Consider the following 22166-nt stretch of genomic DNA (forward strand, 5'->3'; position numbering starts at 1 on the left):
CTTTGGAACATCTTTCAGAACTTTGAGGTTCCTTATCATTTTGGAGTTATTAGCACAATAACCTACCTTGCACTTTTACTTGGAAATCCATCACATCATCCTTTGCATCGCAGACATATTGCCCAGCATCTTCCACCGTGAGGGAATGAATGGTTAATTGACGCACGACACCATCCTCAAGGATGGTGATATTTCTGGAGTCTTCTACTTCTTCCCCATTTTTCTTCCAGTTGACCTCTGCATTTGATCTTGAAACCTCACAGTCTAGAACAAGAGTCTCACCAGCAACTTTCTCCACTCTGCTTGCCATCTTCCTTGGACGTATGAAGCGAACTGGAGGCTCTGCAAAAGACAACTTTGTGTTAGAATTAGCTAAACATTGACGAAAAAGCAGATTTGTCATTCTTTCATGCAGCTTTCTTTACCTGCTATGTTTACAAAGAAAGTCATGGAGTCATCTGCAGTGTCGCAGACATATTCAGCTGAATCTTTAACAGTTGTTTCAGGAATAATAAGTCTTCTGTAGACACCATCCACCTCTAGAATTAGGTTGTCATTCTCTTCCACTTCGAGTCCATCTCGATACCAGCGCACGACTGCGTTAGGCCGTGAGATCTCACAGCTCAGTACCATCCTCTCAGAGGTCTGCTGGCACAGTTCCATTTGGGACTGACTGGGAGACACAATCCGCACTGGAGGTTCTGGAAAGAGGTGTTATCATCTAGTTTAGCCATCAATAATTTGTTTAATGAATGTAACAAGAAATCTGCCCCATTATGTCAAGCTGATGCACATACCCCCCAAATTACTGTCTTTGTGTAGATGTCTGATTCTGGATAAATCCTTTAAGACCCAACATTGGCAATGTTAAATATGTCGGTATGCTTCAAAGAAAGCGCATGCTCTGTCATTAAACATTGTCTGAAACCTCCTCCCACAACTTTTGAACAAGTTTTAAGGCTATGTCTGAAAGTTTTCTTTCCAAATGTTCCCAAACTGACAACTCAACAAGCATGCTCACTTAAGATTGATGTTTGCCAGATGTGCAGGGGTAGCAGACAATCATTATTTTTTAACTTGAATTGAACTTGAAGACAGCAAAACTTGTAACAGCTATGTGAAGACTCATGAATGAATACAGAATCAGCATGCAAGGGACAAGGCGTTGGAACCATTCTGGTTTCTGTGTGCAGTCAGAGTAGTTTTGACCAATCACATCTAAGAAGGCTTTGGTTGTATACTGGAAGAAGGTAAGTTCAATGAAAATGCAATGTTGGAACCTCTTGGTTTACTCTGATGACAATTTAGTTCTTTATTAATCACTATAAACAGATTTGTACATGTGAGTGCAGACAACAAGTCGGTTGTAAATCCATCCATACAACCATTTTCCTCTGCTTATCCTAGGTCTGGTCACAGTGGCTGCAGGTTAAGCAAGTTCATCCTAGCAACTTTTTCCAGCTCCTCCTGGAGGAATCCTGATGAGGTGCTCTAACGTCCTCAACTGACTCCTTTCGTTGTGAAGGAGTAGTGACTCTGCTCTGAGCTCCCTCCGGATATCTGAGCTCCTTACCCTATCTCTAAGGCTGAGCCCAGACACCCTTCAGAGGAAACTCATTTCAGCCGCTTGTATCCCCTATCTCATTCTTTCTGCCACTACCCAAAGCTCATGACCAAAGGTAAGGGTTGGAACGTAGATCGACTGGTAAATTGAGAGATTCGCCTTACGGATCAGCTACTTCTTTATCACGACGGTCCGGTACAGTGCCCGCAACACTGCTGACGCTGCACCAACCCGTCTGTTAATCTCACGACTCCTTCGCTTGGGCAGTATCTATCTTACCACCTGAAGGAAGCAATCCACCATTTTCCGGCAGAGAACCATGCCCTAAGATTTAGAGGTGCTGACTCTCATCCCAACCACTTCACACGCAGCTGCAAACTGCTGCAAATGTTGTAATGTCTTCTCTCAATACCAATTCTACCAATTCTAGAGTGTCTCAAGTTGCAAGTCTGACTGTAAACAATAAGTAGTGAAAAGTCTTGGCCCGGTTATCACAATCAGTTATTGGGATATCTGCTAGCAACACCAGAAGATCTCAGATATTGGCCGTTGAGTCCAGAAGAGGCTAGATTGTTGCCAGACAGTGGACAACTTAGTGAAAACTCGATAGATGCGATTCAGGAGAGACTGTCTGAGTGTGTGACGATATCCCTAACGTTCGATTTATGGTGTGTCGTCCATTTGTATAACAGCTGCATGGTGTGGCCATTTAGAACTGCTGAAGAGATGACTTAAAAACCACAATCTACTCATTGTCCTTTGTTGTAACATTACTGAAATACCTAAACAAAATGTAAATGTACATGTGTGTAGTATGAGGGATTTTACCTGTAATACTAAGGTGAAAGAATATTGAACTGTCGGCCGTATCACAGACGTATTCCCCTGAATCCTCAACTCCACTAGAAAGAATCTTGAGTCGTCGATAAGGACCTTCCACCTTGAGCTTGATGTTCTCACTCTCCTGAAGCTTTTGACCGTCTTTGTACCAGCTAACCACACCGTTATGACGAGACAATTCACAGCTCAGGATTATTTCCTCAGGGACGTGACGGTCAAGATGGACATCCTCCTTAGGATAAGTAATCATGACTGGAGGTTCTAGGACAGAAAAATATGTGAAATTGAACTATTTTTTATGGATTCTTCACATTTATACAGCGATGACTTTCACATTTTTGAGATGTTTGTATTTTAAGTGATATGTTATTTTCTTACCTCGTACATTAACCTTGAACAGTAAAACATTGTCACCTGCCCGACACGTGTAGGTGCCAGTGTCAGACAGTTGGGCTGGATGTATTGTGAGATTCCGCATGTTGCCTTCTGCTTGCATGGTAATATTATTGCTTGGTTGCATTTCAGTTCCATCTTTGTACCACTGGACAACACCATCAGCCCTTGATACTTCACAAGACAGAACAAGCTCTTCCTGTTCCACAACACTCTTGAAAAGGTCCTCGTCTGGGATATCGGCAAATGTCACTGGCGGCGCTGCAGAAAAAAGAAAACACAAAAAAGTAAGTTGTTGCTTGAAAGTAGCTTTTTTCATTTTGCTCATACATGCAGTAGCTGTAAGGACAGGTTTTCACAGCTTAGTGATAAGTGGGTGTTAATCCTCTTTGAAGCAAAGACAAAATTAATCATAGCAGTGCAATGAAGCAATGAGATAACTACTGGTGATGTTGACAAAAAAAGTAGACTAATCAAGATTCATGCTATTTTTTTCAACACTAGCCTTGAGTGTTAAGAATGTATATGGAAAGCCACCGAATGCTTAATAAAATGAGGTTATATGGAGGGAAATCAGCTGTGAAGAACATGATGATGATCAGGTTTTGCTTCGTTCTACGATATTAGAGGACTTTTTTTCTTGCAATGACAACATCTTTCCAAGAAAAAGCTTAGCATATCACCTTTCACCTCCAAATCGAAATCGTTGAAATCTGAATCATCATCGGTTTTACAACTGTACTCTCCAGAGCATGAAGAAGTGGATGACTTCTTAACTTCTGTCCTCTTAATGCCCTCTGAATCAATGTTTTTTCCTGATTTTGCCAAGGCTTTTATCCCATCCTCATGCCAGCAGGACTGGCCTCTGGGGTCTGAGTTCTCACACTGCAGTTTGATGAAGCTGCCTGCTTCAACAGACGTGCTCCTTTCAGCCTCTGGAACAGCTGAGAATCAAACCGGTGCTATAGGAATTTCAATTCATTGAACAGTAACCAGATAATAATCAGATCTGCTATGCTTTGTTATGTAACATACCTGGATTTACAGGCTGTAAAATTGGCTACTTTGCTCCAGTTGGAACAAAATGTGTAAATACTATTTGGTATAACAACAATACAAACAATTTGTGCTTAATCAGGTCAACAGTGAGATAATTTGAGGAAATCAGTGAGCTAGCATAATGACAAGTCATTCAAATTACAAATTATTGCTTTATACTAATGTGCATGTTGTGCATGGCGGCAATTTATAGCTTGAACTTATTTGTTTCCTCTTTATCAATTAGGTTGTCTTTGTTCATAAATTGGTTGTTAATGCAGAACATACAGCCTTAATACCCAGTTCAGGTGGTTTGCGGCATCTTGTAAATCACAAGTCTTAATACAGTGGCAAGCACAATAGTGTGTACAGCATCTTGCATTTTCGACATGGTCAGCCATTTGGGCCACTACTGTTACCACAGGACTGAGCAGTAAATCAGCTTGTTTTTTATATTTTCACCCAAGAAACAGGTTGTAAACAACTTTGCCATCCAAGGTTTCACCTTATTAAGTTGTGGCAAACATGTTAGCAAACAACTGACTATTTACACAGCCAGGCCACACAAAGCAAAGCACTTATTTGGAGACCTGTTTGTGGCCCTTGTACTTTTACCTCTGTTTTGGTCTCCACCATCTCCTCAAAGACATATCTGGCTATGTAGTTGCTTAATGCTCCACTATTCTAATAGGCTAGTTGCTTCTTTGCCATTAGGTACTGAGCAGGAAGACTACAGTCTACAATTAAGAGCTTTGCCTCGCTGAACAGTTGCCTGCTGCGAGTTGCTGGATGTTAGGCCAAAACAATGTGCTGAAAATAAGGAATATGGTCTGTAGAGTTGAGAGGAACAGCAAAAAAAGTGATAACTCTGTGTTTTGTAACTATGAGTGATACCTTCCACATTACAAATAGTAATTTGATCCACTTTTGATATAATAATATTGGTAAGAGCAGTTTAAAGCTACAGCTAGCTAGCTTTGGTCTGAAATGGTCTTTTGCAAGTGTGAAGTTAAATAATTATAAATATTAAATGTTCTGCGATCCTTTATGTGATTTTATTTGATCAAATTATAGTAAGCTGTCAGAAAGACATTTTCTTTAAGGGTAAATCTATCCAGTATTATACAATAATTTAGAAAAATATTCCATGTTGATAAAATAGCGAAGCCTCAATTGATAAAAAGTTAGTTATTCTGACAAAGCTCAAAATACTTAGATCACCTGCAACATCCACCTTGAATTCTATATGGTCATCTGCGGCCTCACAGCTGTATGACCCAGAGTGTCTTACTTCTGCTGATTCAATAACCAGCGCTCTCAGTTTTTCTTTTTTTTGGATTTCATATTCACTTTCTGGAGGTAGCTGCTCTCCATCCTTGTGCCAATAGACTTGGGCAGTTGGTTCTGAGACTTCACACTGCAGCTTAATTGGGCAGCCTGCTTCGGCAAATTTGTTTCTTGCGACCTCTGGAAGTGCGGAAAATCTCACAGGAGTAGCTGAGGGTATTACAAGATTTGCAAAGCACTGCTGTTAAGATGTCAGAACATCATACAACAAGTAATGTTTTGCATGTTTCGTTTTGGTTATTTTAGCTTGTACTGTAAAAGGGAGCTCAGTATTTTCATACAGAATTACAAAACTCTTTAAATCTATTTTCAGGTAATTGAGAAAAGAAGTGTAGAGAGAGGGGTAACAAGGGAAATGATAAAATGTTTGTCTCACACCTGTGAGTACATAAATAAATATGAAGACAAGAAAATCACCTTCAACGTCCACATGGAATGTCACAACATCATCAGCGAGGCTACAGCTGTAGAGGCCGGAGTCAGAGGACTTAGCAGAATGAATCATTAATTTTCTCACGCTGCCGTCTCTTTTCATATCAAGGCCAGTTTTGCAAAAAAGCTCCACCTCATCTTTAAACCAGGAAACCTGCGAAGCAGGGTCTGAGACCTCACACTGTAGGATAATTGGACAACCAATTCTAATCATCTTGTGTTTTTCTGACAGTGGGACTGGCATGATCTGTGGCGATCGGCCTAAGAGAAGGGAATGACAGGGTGTTGGATAAGAGACGAATTCACTTCCAGTTAACAAAACACACTGTTCAGACAGTCACACTCTGTTCATGGACATTCAAAACAAAGCAAATCACTCACACCATAGAATAAGATGGACGTGGTATGTTTGATAAGGAGATAGTGAGGATCACCTTTTACATCCACCTTAAATACGATGGTGTCATCTGTTGTGGAACATTCATAGGTGCCACCATGTTTGTTTTCAGCTGAATGGATGAGTAGTGTCCTTGTGAGACCATCTGACTGTGTTTCCATATTGTTTTGCGGTAGGACCTTTATCCCATCCTTGTACCAGTCGACATGAGCAGAAGGATCATGAGAGAGTTCACAGCTGAGGACAACTGGAGAGCCTTCTTCGACAGACTTGTTCCTGTCACTCTCTGGAAGCTCTGAGAACCTCATAGGTAGTGCTAAAGGTTTCAAATATTACAAAAAGATATATTGTGTGATTTGATTTTAAAGAATTTTAAACAAAACATCATATAACACAGAAACATAAACACCACAAGTGGCCTCACATGGACTTTACGTAAAACAAACATTATCCAAGAGTTAAAGAGCAGTATTCAAGAAAGTCATCAGTCACAGTTATTGTGCACCAACATAAGAAGCTTGAGTAAGCACAGGAAAGACACAAACACAAAACAGGGTTTTTCATGGTAAAGAAGCTGTTTTCAGTTAGCGCTCTTAATGGAAAAGAACAACACACATAAAACCCCCTTTTAAGATATTAGTCATGCATAATAAGAGGCTGCATTGTGAAGCTGCAGGTGGGTATTATGCTAATTTCAAGCTTCATATTTCACTCTGTGATACCTGTGGAGTAGCTTAGCATAATTTTCATTTTTCTCACACTGGTGCTCTGTGCAGGCCCTCATACAGCCTCTGCCTGAAACGACTCAGTCAGCTCTGTCCCTTTAAGAAACCTTGCCCCTACAAGCCCACTTTCTTCTGATTGGTCAGCTCTCTGAAGCCTGCGAGTAGACCTGGCGTCCACAGCAGACTGAGCTGAGAAGCCTGGGGATTACTCCAACATACTTTTACCTACAGATTTGAAACTTCACCCACGTTTAGTCTGGACATCCAACATTGTGAAATGGTTTGCCTTAAAATGTGAAACAGCTTATTACCCCGTGTCTAAAGACAATATTGTCTGTTAAAACATTTTTTTTTTTTTTTTTTAAAGCTGACCATTATATGGTGTGATAGAGTTTTTCTAAACACTGGTCTAACTTGACATGAGATAACAATAACAGAATAACGTAATGAATCAGTTGTTTTATTAACTTATATCAATCAAATTGCTGAAATTCTTATTTTTGCCTTAACCTGTTGTTTTAGATTAATCGACCAAATTGGCTAAAAGGAAAAATTGATTTATATTTTGTTTAGTGATTAGACAAAGCTAACTTAATCACCTGCTGTTACAGTTAGTTGGCAGTGCAAAGCAGTGAAGGCTCTACTGTGTTTCTGAGCATCACCTTTTACTTCCACAGCAAACTGGATGTCATCATCCTTTGACTCACAACGGTATACACCAGTGTGTTCCCGCTCTGCTGTTGGGACAACTAGACTCCTCAAATTTCCCTCTGACTGGATGTCTACTCCACTTTGAGATAGGAGCTCTGTTCCATTCTTGTACCAACTGACTTGTCCAGTGGGGTCTGACAGCTCACACTGCAGGGCAATGGGACAGCCCGCCATGACTGTCTGTTTCTGGTCAGCCTCAGATAAAGCTGAAAACTTCACAAGTGGAGCTACAAGATTGAATGTAAAATAGAATTGGTCAATAAAACAGGTACTGTTAACCAAAAGAAGCAAATCACAGTTGTGAAACCTAAGCCCTAGTAGCATGTTAATCTTTTAAAAAGTATATAAATATTTTATTCTACCCATCAGTATGGATTTATTATTTATAGCTTTACGTTTAATTGTACAGTTGACAGACATTGAAAATTCAGTGGCCCTAAAGTAAACATTGTAAAAAAAAATGATAAAGTTATCTTTAAAGGAACTTGAATTGATTTAATTAAATCAAGCAATTAACCCATGTCCCATGATTAAAAATTATTAGTTTTATGAACTCAGTCTAGAATCATCATTTTTGGATATTGCCTATGTATGTATGATTTAGCCCTCTATAGCCAGAGGCTGGACAGTTGAAGGCATTCCAGTGACCATTCATTTAAACTGGTCAAGCAAATAATATAAGGGAAACCCTGGCCATTTGACAACTCATTTTAACTTAAAGTAACAATCTTATATCAATCTCGCATAGATTCTGCCATCTTTACCTACTCCCAGGTTGCAATTTACAGTATAAACATTTGTTTTTGTTATCGTGTTGTTAAATCTGTATTTTGATCTGCAAACTGCACAAGAAAAGAAACATGCAGGTAGAATCTCTTATTAGATGTAATATGGTAAAATGCTTTCTTCCAAATATTGCTAAAGAGAGCAAAAGAAGATTTTATTGCAGTATCTTCATTTTTTGTTTGATCTGTTTCTAGAATGGGGAACTCTTAAACATTTCTATATTGGGATGATTTACGACAACATAGTTTTAGGGCTAATGTTTAATTTCAAGAATTATAACCATGTTTTTGAGACAAAATGTACAATATGTTGAGAAAAAATAATATGATAAATCTACTTGCAAAACAGGTAAACATTCTTTTGTCACCTTTAACATCCACATGAAACTGCATTGCATCATCTGTTGTCTTGCAGCTGTAAATCCCTGCATGAGACAGCATCGCTGACTGGAAAGCCAGTGTTCTTATGGAACCCTCTGTCAGCATGTCTTGCCCAGCTGCTTCGTGTAGTTTTATTCCATCCTTGCACCAAGTAACTTGAGCGTTAGGATCTGATATCTCGCACTGCAGGACAATGGGTTCACCAACTTCAACAGACTTGTTCCTCTCAGCCACACAAAGTGTTGTAAATGTCACGGGCGAAGCTGGGGATGTTTAAGGTAACATCAGGAGAAAATTGCATCACTATTACTGTCTACAACAAAGGTTATGCTTTCAAACAACAGAAGAGCAAAATCTCAAATCAAGATTAGTCATGCCAATAATTTTTAGGAGTTAAAATAAGTCCTAATAATAATATGTCTTTAGGTTATTAGTAATCTAACAACAGGTATCTTTGGTTAGACTTGAGATAACTAAGCATTCAAGTTAGGATTTCAAGCTAATGTATTTGTTCTTTTCCCTTTTTTTAATATTCCTCATAGACGACCCAAGCTCAACGTTTTACATCGACTACAAAAGTAGTTTTAGTATAAAATCAAGCAAATAAATATAGAAATTGTAAAAACTCAATGATTGCAGAGAGCAATCTCTTCATTTTACACAATGTCAACATTGTGCCTGAGCATTTTTGGTTTGATTATGCTAACCATTTAAATCACCTTCAACAGCCACCTTATTTGCAGTGACACTGTCACTCCAGTAACTGTCACATGTCCTTGATAGATAGTTCTCTTCTGATTGGACAATAGCTGCCTGCTTCACATAGTAAGGCTCTGCGAACTGAGTAGATAAACTTTCCACAGAATTAACTGTATTTTCTACTTGGTCTTCTGTGGCCTTCATGATGAGATGACTCTCTGCTTGGACTGTTTTGGCCTGCATGGACTGATACAGCACCTCTGAATGGTTAGGTGGTGCTTGTTTTGCGTGATGGAGGTCGTCATATCTGCCATATGCAGACTGTTGCAGGCTGACATGCTCTCCTTGGACAGTATCTGCTGCTTCAAAGTTACACAAATCCAGTGTTTGTAGCGATGCAGGCTTAGGTAAGTCACCAATCTTCTCTGAGAGGACGTTTGATGTTTGCTGAGGTCTGTTTAACTCCTCTGATTTGTTAGTTGCAGTCCATAACGAGTTACAGGGCACCTCTTGGATACTTTCAGTTTGTAAGCAATCAAGAAGTTTCTCTGACATGACAGCTGATAATTGTATGGGGCTACAGAACTTGTCTGTTTGGACAATTGCAGTCTGTGAGGATTTAAAACACTCCTCTGATTGGACAGTTGCAGTATATAAGGATGAACAAAGCTCCTCTGATTGGACAGTTGCAGTACATAAGGATGTAAAAGGCTCCTCTGATTGGTCAGTTGCAGTATGTGAGGATTTCGAGGGTTCCTCTGACTGCAGATTTGCAGTTCTTTGGGGGTTACAGACTGATTTGACAGATGAAATCTGTAAGTGGTTTTTAAGATGCTCTGACTGGGCAGTTGAAGTCTTCAGGTTACCTAGCTCCGACTTGACTGTTGGCATCTGTATTGAGCATTGTAGCTCTTCTGGTTGGCCAGTTAGAGTGTTGATAGTGGATTCGTCTGATTCAACAGTTGCCATTTGTTGAAAATTACAGAACTCATCTGTCTGGACAGCTGTCAGCAGAGAATTATCAAGCTCCTCAGGCGGGGGTCCTTCATGCTGTATATAGTAAATAAATTCCTCACCTTTGTATTCTGTTGGCTTTTCAGTGTGACAGTATGTGTCAGATTGCACTATGGATGGCTTTATAGAGTTAGAGTAAACTGGAGATTGAGCAATGTTTGTTTGTTGATTTTTGCAGAGTTGCTTTTGCTGTTTAGCTGTAATCCAGTCATTCGTATGTTTATATGTTGACTGACAAGTTGGGATATGCCTGGAATGTTCTTCACAAGTCTTTGTATCTCCTCTCTTGCCACCAGAGATGCCAGTATTACATTTTGCAGACATGTTGTCAATGCCAACAGGATAAGCCTCTTCAGTGGACTTCTTCTCTTGGTCAGAAGAGAGCCTTGGCGTTGTCGCTATAAGCATTGTGATGTACACAAAGAAAGGTTTTCAGTGGTTGATGGTCTCAATAATTCTTCTCACAACAGAATTTCACATCAGTGTGGGTTAGCATGGAGTTATGGGATAATTCATTGCAAAGACAAACAAGAAGGTCGACCAGGTTTGGTCTGAGATTGGGCTCCTATATTTCCCCCTTCAACTGACTCCTAATACTGTTGTACCATCAGTCTTTTACCTACCACTACCACCAAAACCTAAGGAGTACGTCAATTTTCTTCTCTTTGATAAGAGTTCGTTGTCATTGCAACGAGGAGATGTTCGGGGAAGCAATGTGAATGAGAGGATTTGGTGATAAATAAGACATAAGATGGACTTAAAGACTTTCAAGCCGCTTGTTACAAGCAAAGATGACTGTTAAAATGAAGAATTAATTGACAAACACAACACATAGGTTAGTATGAGGAGCAGCTATTCAGCTACTAAACATCCAAATGATGGATTAAGAGCCAAGAACTGCAAAAAATTACATGAGATCAGAATTCAACATGACAAAAAGCAACTTTCTAAAGAAAAAAAATACAGATGCCTCGGATGATTGGGCTAAAGGTAAAATGCACCACTACTGTTAGTGGCATTTATGTGCTGGGTTAACATGGATGACTGATGTTGAAATATTTCAAATCACCTTTGACATCAAGAGTGTATTGGGCAGATGCATCAGCTATCTCACCAATCTCGTTACCATAGTGACACTGCTCTGCTGTTTGGACAAAGCCAAAGAGAAAACAATGAGCTGGATGATAGTTTCATGTACGAAACTAAATACTTGATTCTTAATTGTGCAGGTACAATGTGGAACACCACCTTTGTTGTTCACACCTAGCTGTGCATCCCCAGATGTTTCACAGCCAGACCTCTCATCACCAGACAAGTCATGTGACTGGAGGGGCAAGGCTTGGCTGCTGCTCTGTAATTCACAGTCAGCTTCCCTTTTTGGATAGATCTGGGTTCCATCTTTGTACCAACAGGCTTTGGCAATGGGATCGGATATCTCAAATTGCTGAACAATTGGGCTGTGCGCTTCAGCAGACTTCTCAACATCAGGACCAAGCAGATATGTTGGAGGTGGCACTACAGACAGTCATTGGGAGGATAATATGAATGTGCATTACCCTAGATTTTAGGAAAACTGACTTAAAAAAGATATTGTCAAAACTGTCACGCATATTAGTTCTGCATTGTAACACAAATAAGACAGACAAAAGCTACATAAAGAGTTAGTTATAACTAGGACACAAAACACATTTACAAAAAAAATCACCTTGATTTTTTACTATTAATTGGGCAACATCATCTGCTGTTGCACAATAGTATGCTCCAGAGTTTGACGGATGAGTTGGTTCAATAACAAGTGTCTTCTTGATGCCTTCCATTTCAAACTCAGGCTCTCTATTTGAATCATGTTCTTTGTCTCTCTGCTGTGACACCTGGAAAGCAGGTTCTGAGGTTTCACATGTCGGTTCAGTTGGGCCGGTTACTTCAAGTGACTGCGTCTCCACAACCTCTGGCGAGGGCGACAACAGCAACGTTGGAGCTAAAGATGATGATTGATATTATAATTGCAGACTTAACAGTGCATAATTACACTCTAATTTCAGAAAGGTTATTGGTTTAGCTTTCCCAAATGGGGAGGTAAGCTGTTATATGACCAAATTCAAGGAGAAAAACTCACATTTTCAAGGATTACGTAGATATATTCCTTTCGTCAGTAGAGATTAATTTAACCATGGTTTAAAAAACATTTACAACTTCACACAAAACACCACTTGAAAACAGACAGACACATTTTCATATTGTAAATGTTAGTTGCATCTAGTCTCTAGAAAGCTCTAAGATTTGCTCTAAGATTCAGCAAATTTAAATAAAAATCACCTTTGATATCCACAGTGAAGTGGATAGTGTCATCAGAGGTTTCACAGCTGTATAGCCCTGAGTGAAAGAGCTCAGCAGATGGGAAAATGAGTCTCCTTAAAGTGCCATTACTCTGTATATCCCAACCTTTCTGCGGAAAGAGCTTTACACCATCTTTATACCAGCAGACAGGCACAGTGGAGTCTGCAACCTCACATTCCAGCTCCAATAGTTTGCCCGCTTCAAGTGTCTTGGTTCTCTCAACGTCAGCGATAGTCGAGTTCATCACTGGTATAGCTAGTATTGGGAATTCAGGACAGCTAAATAAAATCAAGTCTGTGGACAAGAATACCTTAACAAATTTAGCTACTGGGCAGATTATAAAAAGAGGTTTGGGACTTTGAATTCAAGGCACAAAAAGGAATTATTATAAATAATAACTACCTAATGTGTTTACAGTTCTCAAAGGTTATGTGCATGAAACAGTCCTTCAAACCACATACAGTAGAAGCATGGATTATTAGTCGCATCTAGAAAGAGGAGGCGGGGTTACAATATTAACGCACAAGATAAAAAAGTGTAAAGTCACCTTTGATCTCCACTTGAAACTCCATCGTATCATCCTGTGTGGTGCACCTGTACACACCAGAGTGGGACAGCTCGGCAGACTGAACAACTAATGTCCTGTTGTTGCCCTCTGAGTGGATTTCTAATCCAGAATTTGAAATGAGCTGGCTTTCATCCTTGTACCAGCAAACGTGGGCCTCAGGATCCGACACCACACACTGGAGTACAATTGGGCAGCCTGATTCGATCGACTTGGTCCTCATTTCTTCAGGAATTGCTGAGAACTTCACTGGTGGAGCTATAGATATGTTTAGATCTTATGTCAACCTCAAATCAACCTCATGCCAGCCCTTAAGAATATTCATCACAGTCTATCTACCGACAACTACATTGCTAACATGCTATTGCTAATGCAATCAAAGAAAAGGAGCTTATTTTGCACTTTAAATGAGTGCTAAGAAGAAAGAAGGCAACAGACAACATACAAAAGTGTCATCCGAGTTAGTTGCTTTGCTGAGAAGAGCTTGTTAATGTTTCAAGTCGTGTAAGGTAAAGCAAATCACCTTTTATGTCGACACTGAATATGATGGTGTCACCCTTTGTCTTGCAGCAGTATAATCCAGAATGGAAATATTCTGCTGAATGCACAATCAGTTTTCTTGCCAAGCCTTCAGTTAGAATGTCTACTCCAGTTTGAGGATGGAGCTTTGACCCATCTTTGTACCAGTGCACCTGGGCAGAAGGATCTGAGAGCTCACATCGTAAAACAATGGGGCAGCCTGTTTGGATGGTTTTGTTCCTCTCAGCATCTGGAATTGCTGAAAACCTCACAGGTGGGGCTATGGATATTTAGATATTTCAATGGATGGTTAGGTTTTAAATGCAATATGTATTGCTAAGTCAGACTTTAAGAGAAAACATAATGTACATTTGAATAAAAAAGAAAATAAGATGGAGGGGGTAAAGATGGTTAGTCTCTGGGAAAGATATCAGTGTTGTAAGAAACTCACTCCACTCACCCTCTACTTCCACATTGAATCTGATGACGTCATCAATGGCATCGCAGCAATACACTCCCGAATGTGAGAACTCTGCTGATTGGATGACAATTCTTCTCATGGTGCCCTCTGATTGTATATGAAGACCTTCTATTGTTTGTAATTCCACCCCATTCTTGTACCAGTGCACTGGGGCTGCAGGGTCTGACAGCTCACAGTAGAGCACAATGGGGTTTCCAATTTCTACAAATTTGTTCCGATCCATTTCTGACATTGGTGAAAACTTGACAAGAGGAGCTGCAAATTTCAGAAAAATAATGAGAACTTTCTACATCAGAGTATTGGCAATTCACTCTAGGATACAGTGCACGAGTGTCAATTCACATTGTTTTTGACAAAGTTTTAACACACATTGTAAAACTGAACAATTAAAACCAAACAAAGAAATTGTTGATGTAGGCACTTACTCAGTATGAGTAAATCATTACAGTGACCTGTACATACCTTGGATGTACAGTGCTGCAGAGTCTCGGATGCCATAGGCAATAAATGTGATCTCAGCTCCATTGTCTGTATCACGAACTCCTCGAATTCGAAGAGATTGGTGTGTTCTTGACCGACGCATTGAAAAACGTTCATCCTCCTGAAGCTGAGTGCCATTTAAGAACCATGTACCAATAACTGAAGCAGAGAGCTCAATAGAGAAAAGACCATCCTGGCCCTCTGGCACCAAGGCATCTTGTAACGGAGCTTGTATTCTGGCAACTGGAACTGGAAAACAAATTCAGTTTATACATGATTTGGTAAGTTCATCCACAACCACACTGAGGTTTAATGAATCGCTAAGAAACAGGGCATGATTGATTTAGCGCTGTTATTTCAATATAACTTAATATACCTAGGTGAACAGCCTTAGGGAACTCAACGTTGTTACTCTTTCCATATTTGTTTACACTGCAAATACGAAATCGATAATCGGCTTCACATGGTACGCTGTCACCAAGGATCTCCACCGCTGTTGCAGAGTCAGTGGTCAGGCACTGTAGCCACTCCTGTGAGCCAGTGCCCACTTCCTGTCGCTCAAGCACATATCCAGATGGAGGGTTCTTTCGTGAGTCCTGAGCAGGAACCCATGAAAGAAGAGCTGCATTAGCACGCTCTGTGTTGATCTGCACACCCACCGGACAACTGGGAGGACAATGTCTGGCAGCTGAAACAAGAGAAACCCATCATGCAGTAATGCCACTTTGAATTGGAATAACTGATTAATCAATTCCAAAAGCAACTAACTGAAAAATGTGCAAACGGACGGCTTTACCTTACAGATGAGAGACCCTACCTTTCACTCTTAGCTGAGAGGAAGTCTTGGATTTGCCTACAAGGAAAGTGACGAGGCCAGAGTCTTGAGGCATGGTATTGACAAAAACCAGGATGTGAGTGCGACCAAAAGACTTCAGTATGGTCTGATGCGTTTCACGCAGCTCTCCACCATCTTTGTACCAATGTATGTCCATTTCTTCTTTTTCAACTTCAACACAAAAGGCAGCATTTTCGCCTTCCAATACATCCACTTTTCTTGGAAGCTTGCGCAAAATTGTCCCTGCAAGGCAACACTTGGAAAGTAAGCGACTCCTTAGCACATTAATAGGACAAGGACTTTGATATAATGGACAAGTTGTACAAATCAAACAGTTATATATATGTCATTTGTAATTGCCCAGTTGTCATTTTTCAGTGCCTTCCAAAATCATTAGAATAAACAGTGAATACAAAAATCAAATGATTGTTAGATCTGACACTTCTATGGTAAAAGTTTGGTGAGTGTTGGGCAGCAAAATGTCTCAGTTGCTTTTATGTGACGATCATTGTTTTGGTTAAAATAAATTATTTGTAAAAATTAGGGGATGGACGTTGTCATAGTATAATTAATAACTACTTGGTCACTGTAAGGGAAGTCCAAAAGAAATCCTTTTTATTCCGATTTACCTTTCACAGCTACCTCTGCAATGCTTCTCCCCCCATCGGGCATCTCACAGAGGTAAATCCCATCATCGTCCACTCCGATGTCACGGATAGTTAGTCGCCGTTTTGTTCCCCACTCCTCCATTCCATATTTGGCCCCTGGCTGCAGTCTTCTATCCTCCAGATACCATGTGATGGGAACAGAGTCCTCTGGAACTTCACACTCAAGAATTGCCAAATCTCGTTCCCATACCTCTAGATCAATGAGAGGCTGTTTGAACCGCACAGGCGGCTCTGAAAGCAAGGAGGAGGGTCACCAGTTTTATTACGTTAATATTATTTTAATATTAATATTATCTCTTACTATTGTAAAATATCTAGCTAACAATTTTAATATTGAATTCTATTGATTAAGTAGCACTACTGTCACTTTATCAATATTACTCTTCAGGCAGTCGACCCTGTTCAAACTCATGCAGCTCATCATACATGTCCTGCAGTAAACACTGTACATTGAAACATATTTAGCAGTAAATTCCAGCGAAGCAAACAAGATGAGCAAAATCATGAGACAAGTGGCTTATTTAGTTGAGGAATGGAAAGGTCATTAACACATCAGGGTGTTAGATAGGAAATAAACTGTTTGTAACGGACACCAGCAGACAGTACCAGACAGTTGTAAACAAAAGAATGTGGACTGTATTTAGTAGTCTGGTGCAAAGCTCTTCATTTCCTTATCTTAATAATGTTTTAAGCCCAGTTAAGCACACAAACAACTGATGAAATACGTTTACTATCTACCATTTATTTTGCCTTTGAATCCACCTACAAGCCATGACTGACCATTAGCACTACATCAATGTTATTTGCTATATTTCTGACTGAGTCAGTACAATACTTTCTGCTGGAGCCATGAGTTTGGACTTCTCCGGGCCATGTGAGAAATATGATCCCCTTTGCAAAGACTTCGATCACATGGACAACCCCCGTCCCCCCAGACCTTTCACAAGCTAAGTGACTTTGCAGACATCAAACTGCTGTTGGAATCCGCCTCACACTGATGAACTTTGCCTGTTTAGATATCTCTTGGCTCAAATTTAAGATTGTTAATGCATTTCGTTAATCCTCCACTGAACACAGGATTGCAGCCGGTGTCAAATAATGTGATCACTGATTATATTTGCAGCTCACTGGCCTGTTGACCTGCCCTTTCGTAAAGTCAACTGACTGATGATATAAAGCTTACAAAACCTCCTCATGTTCTTAAATAGGCCTTTGGAAACAGAACCTGCATCATGCAATAAGCACAAGATGTGCTTGTATAAACATTGGTCCCTTCTGTCACCATCTTGTACTTTGAACAATGACATAATGATTATTATTGTATAACTCAGGTACATACTTTAATTGTCAAATTTGGTTTTGATAGTAAACATAAAAAGAATACAAATTACAGTACTAAATGTTAAAAATACTTGGATTTTTAACCTGTTGTTGATGATGTTCAAACTGTGTGGTCATGTTTGTAAGGTTTCTGCATATTGGCAGAATCATATTTCAGAATATTGAAACAAAATTGTGCACATTAAGTCACACTGTTTTAAGGCACCATAATGCCGCCATAGAACATTTTAAACTTGTACTTTGCCCTCCCCTTCTGGCCTCACCCCAACAAATGATCTCAGCGTACATCTTTGAATATATCTCACTGACATCATGCTAGCTTCAAATGGATAGAAACCTTATCCAAGATCCCACCACACCCTGACTCACTCCTTTACTAACTGCACAAACCATCACAGGCTGCAACTGTATCTGCATTCACTCTTAAACAAACATTTACCAAACCTTTGATCAAATTGGAACTCTGAATCTCTGAAAATGATATTGACTTACCCTTTACGGAGAGGTGCACAGCACTGAGGGTTTGGCCCGCAGTATTTGACGCAGCACAAACATAAACTCCATTATCCTTCTGCTTACAGTACAGAACTTTAAGTGTAAAGTATCCTTCTCTGTCCTCATATAACAAATAACGCCTTCCAGACAGTATCAGCCTGCCATCTTTCCTCCAAATGATTTCTGGTTTGGGTTTCCCAGTCACAAAGCAGCGGAATTTGGCATGCTTGCCCTCTGTCACTGCAAACATTTTCACTTTAGTTGACTTGGTCATGGTGTCATCTTTGAGCCGGTTTGGCACCTGCCTTCCACTCCTCTGTTTTCCCTGGTGGGTTTTCCAGGGGCCATTTGTGTAGCCATTTCGGTTCCCTTCTTCCTCGTGTCCTGGGCCTGCGTCAACAAGCAACACAGCTCCTGCCAAAGCTTCCCCAAACTCATTCCTCGCTTTGCACGTGTATACACCACCGTCGGGTGCACGAGTCTTAAAGATCTTGAGCTGGAACCATCCACCGTCCTGGTAGCCCACACTGAAATGTGTGCTTTCAAATATTTCATTGAGTTTCCTGCCATCTTTTTCCCAGACAACCTCTGGTCTTGGGTTTCCCCAAAGCTTACAAGAGAAGACAGCGTCTTCCCCTCGACCGGCGCGAGTAGAGAGAGGCTTGATGAGGAAACGTGGCTTATTTTCCTCTCGTAACTCCATCTCTTGTGCTTCACCTTCCACGTTAAGTGTGGCCGCAGCATATGTTTCCCCAATGCTGTTCTTTGCTTTGCATATGTACTGGCCACTATCCTCTGTGGTTACAGCTGAAATGATGAGATTGTAAACATTTCCATCCTCGAAGACCCTGTATCGTTCTTGTGGGTCGATCTTTTCATTGTTTCGCTCCCAGATAACTGCAGGCCTTGGATCACCACCAATTTGGCACTTTAGGACTGCATCAGTTCCACTTTGTACCACCACAGGTCTCGGATATGCCAAGAAACGTGGTGCACCACCAAACACATCCATTGCTTCTTCTTTGACAGCCTCTCCTTACCTCAAGCAGTCCAGGAGAGTAATAAGTTATTCACTCGGACAAGATCTTCCAACTTCTGCACTGCAATTTTCTGAAAAAGAAATAACAGATGGATAACTTTAATATCAAACAGCTTGTGTGTTTTAGATAATATTTGCAAATGTTCTAACATTTTTCCAGATCATTCAATCATATATGAAATAACTGTATGACTTGTACGATATTACGATAAGCCTTCCGTTAATAAGGAAATTAACCCTTGTAATTTGGAATGGAAAATAAAGCTTCTGTCATTCAAACACTTCGCCTTCACGTGCATGTGTGGCAGCACGAACGGATGGTATGATTATTAGGTTTAATTGAATTAGATCTGTCTGCATGAGGGAAAAACACATGCGAGCAGTGCGAGGGGAACATCCTAAGTCCTATTGCAACAGCAGCCACAACACATAGCCAGTACAGCTGGTGCTGTATTTCAATGGGAAAGTGCTTAATATAGTACGCCCTAAATAAAGACTTGCGAGGGAGTGTGTGTCAGGTATCACAAAGAGGGCTCTAAAACCCGCGTGCTCACACAAACACAGGCTGAAATCACAGTCTGCCCACCCAAGAGACCTTGCAGTCAAAATACGCTAAGCTTCCATCACACCCTTTGTTGGCAGCTCTGTCAGGGAGATCTGTCTCTAAATTTGACAGTTGAAATAGCTTTTTTTAATCCTATTCATAAATAAATATGAGTTGTAGAAATATTGTTTATACTACACTTCAAACATTTTCCCTCCCACTCTGATTTATAATCCCCCTTTGACAACTTGATCTGCTTTTTGCTTAAAACTTTTCCTTGATGAGAAATCATTAAGAAATCTTTCTAATCAGGAATGAAAAATTGAAACAATAAATATGTATATTTTAAGTTAAGCTTTCATTAAATTGTGACTTAGTCTTCTTGGAAGACAAAGTTTCAAGTCACAAAAAAGAAAACATCATGTTAGCGTTCTGAAGCTATCTAGTTATCATAATGAGGATTTAATTATGACAGTTTTTACTGAAATATATGAAAACAATATATTCATGATAATGATCATAATACAGTGTTGTTATTCAGACACAAAAATACCCATCAAAATCCCATGGTCAAATACTTGCTAACTGATCAGATGAATTTTGACGTATAACCATTTTGTATTACCATTGAATATTTATTGCTATTTATTTCATATTTGTTATAAATGGAGGATTTACATTGATTTGATAAGTTGCATAAAATGTCTTTTTTCATATTGCAACATATTTTATAAACAGTTTGGACATTGCGTTGAAAGTGTCTTCAATATTCCCTCCGGAGGTTTAAAGAGAGGAGATTAACCCCTGTGTTTACTTGTCTCATTTAATTGGAATGACCTCTGCCCCTAGTGAAGCTGTGCTGTGTACCCCTCACATGACCTACCTCGCTTCAGTCGCGGGGAACGACCGTCAACATACATTCCGCACTTGCAATCTCTGTCCGAGGTAAGAAGCAATGCCACCCGTCTCCAGAAGGCTGAGTAATGTCCCAAGTTGACTTCAGATTCAGACACATGCTCTCCTCAAAGGTCCCAAGTTCTACTCCAGTACATCTTGGTAAATGTATGTCCAAATAGAAGAACCGATAAACAGAACTTCAGTGTCCACCGCAGCTTCTTGTTTTCACAACTTCAGAGTGGTTCCCCAATCTCTGTGTCGTTCAGGCCGTAGACACCCCAAGTGTCATTGTTCATGGAATACCGTTAAATGCTTTTGCAGCTGCTGCTGCCCCCTAAAAATACTGGCTGCCTCGATGACAGCAGTGAAGATAAGTCAGGCACTTCCATTCACTTGCCAGCAGGGGCTAAAGATAGTTCAGGTGGCCAGTGCAGGGTAGACTGCTTAGCTTACTTGAGGCTTTGCAATAAAAATCGAAGGAGAAGAGCAAGCTAGCTTCTGGTCCCAAAACATGAAAAAGCACACTGCAGCTTCATCTCCAGAATATTGTTATTTACAAGTTATTTACATGTTATTCCTAAGTTATTTAGTCCAGTATAATACACGAAAAGTTATGCCTTATGATGCGTTATTAACAGACTGGTAGATATGAACACATCCTACACCGGATAATCAATTTTCAATTTATATAGTAGATTATGAATATGTCATAGGTAATCATGTAGTACACTTTAGTGAAAAGAGCGGGTAGTCAATTTATTTTAGAAGCATTTGTTGTCATATTTGTTTAAAGTATATAATCATCCCAACAGCTTCAACAGACTGAAATATCTATCTACAGAGAAAGAAAAACATTTCATTTTTGTGGTTGTCACAGGCCTGTATGAGCCATCGTTTAATTTGAACTTAATGAAATTATTAGATCGCATTTGATACCATATAAATACTTAGTTTCAAGATAAGATAAGATAATCCTTTATTGATCCCAGAGGGAAAATTCAGGTGTTGCAGCAACACAAAAACAAAATAGCAAGTAAATAAATGCAATGTCAAAATAATTATAGATAAAATAAAAGATATTTACAGCTGTTATATAAGTAGGAGTAAGAGACATGGTATGGGTAATAGCATCAACTTTTTAGCAGTATGAGATAATACAGTATGATATGAGGTATAACAAATAGTACAATATTAGGTGCAATATAAAAGTGGCAATAAATACAGTATGGTATAATACAGTATATGTATATAATGTAGTATGATACGGGATATTAAGTCAATAGGAGTCTTGATTGTATATAGTCATATCAGAGTAGAAAAAACATTCTTTGACATGATTAAGTCCTGAAACTCATGCAGAGCAGCTCATGTCTGCATTAAAACATAATGTTATTTATATTGATGTATAAACATGTATGTGGTTTTCACATGTTAAGGTGGAACCAATGTTACCTATATGTTGTACTGTTGAGTAGTTAACTCTGAAAGAATGCATCATGTTTTGTTAACTGATCATATGTTTTGACTGTAAAGTCTCTAGTTGTGTAACTCCAGCTGTTGAACTCAAATATGTAGTGGAGCTTAAGTATGTAGTTCCCCAAATTAGCCCTTAATTAGGGTGGTAAATCAAGTTACAGGC

General features: G+C 39.7%; 1 protein-coding gene across 1 annotated transcript in view; it reads right to left on the reverse strand.

Annotated features, from left to right (window-relative positions):
- The window catches only part of obsl1b (obscurin like cytoskeletal adaptor 1b), a 32551-nt gene extending 13492 nt beyond the window's left edge, over positions 1–19059 (reverse strand). Inside the window, exons 1-10 of the mRNA XM_069663370.1 lie at positions 18045–19059; positions 16173–16442; positions 15526–15786; positions 15085–15396; positions 14691–14957; positions 14208–14483; positions 2783–3058; positions 2393–2665; positions 426–701; positions 67–342 (exon numbers count right to left, since the gene is read on the reverse strand). Coding sequence (XP_069519471.1) covers positions 67–342; positions 426–701; positions 2393–2665; positions 2783–3058; positions 14208–14483; positions 14691–14957; positions 15085–15396; positions 15526–15786; positions 16173–16442; positions 18045–19059 — 3502 coding nt within the window. The remainder of the gene's footprint in view (positions 1–66; positions 343–425; positions 702–2392; positions 2666–2782; positions 3059–14207; positions 14484–14690; positions 14958–15084; positions 15397–15525; positions 15787–16172; positions 16443–18044) is intronic.
- Positions 19060–22166: the final 3107 nt, after the last annotated feature.

Source organism: Semicossyphus pulcher, unplaced genomic scaffold, assembly GCF_022749685.1.
Source record: "Semicossyphus pulcher isolate SPU_LCO1_2020_fin unplaced genomic scaffold, fSemPul1.0.p SCAF_15, whole genome shotgun sequence".
In the NCBI taxonomy this organism is placed as follows: domain Eukaryota; kingdom Metazoa; phylum Chordata; class Actinopteri; order Labriformes; family Labridae; genus Semicossyphus; species Semicossyphus pulcher.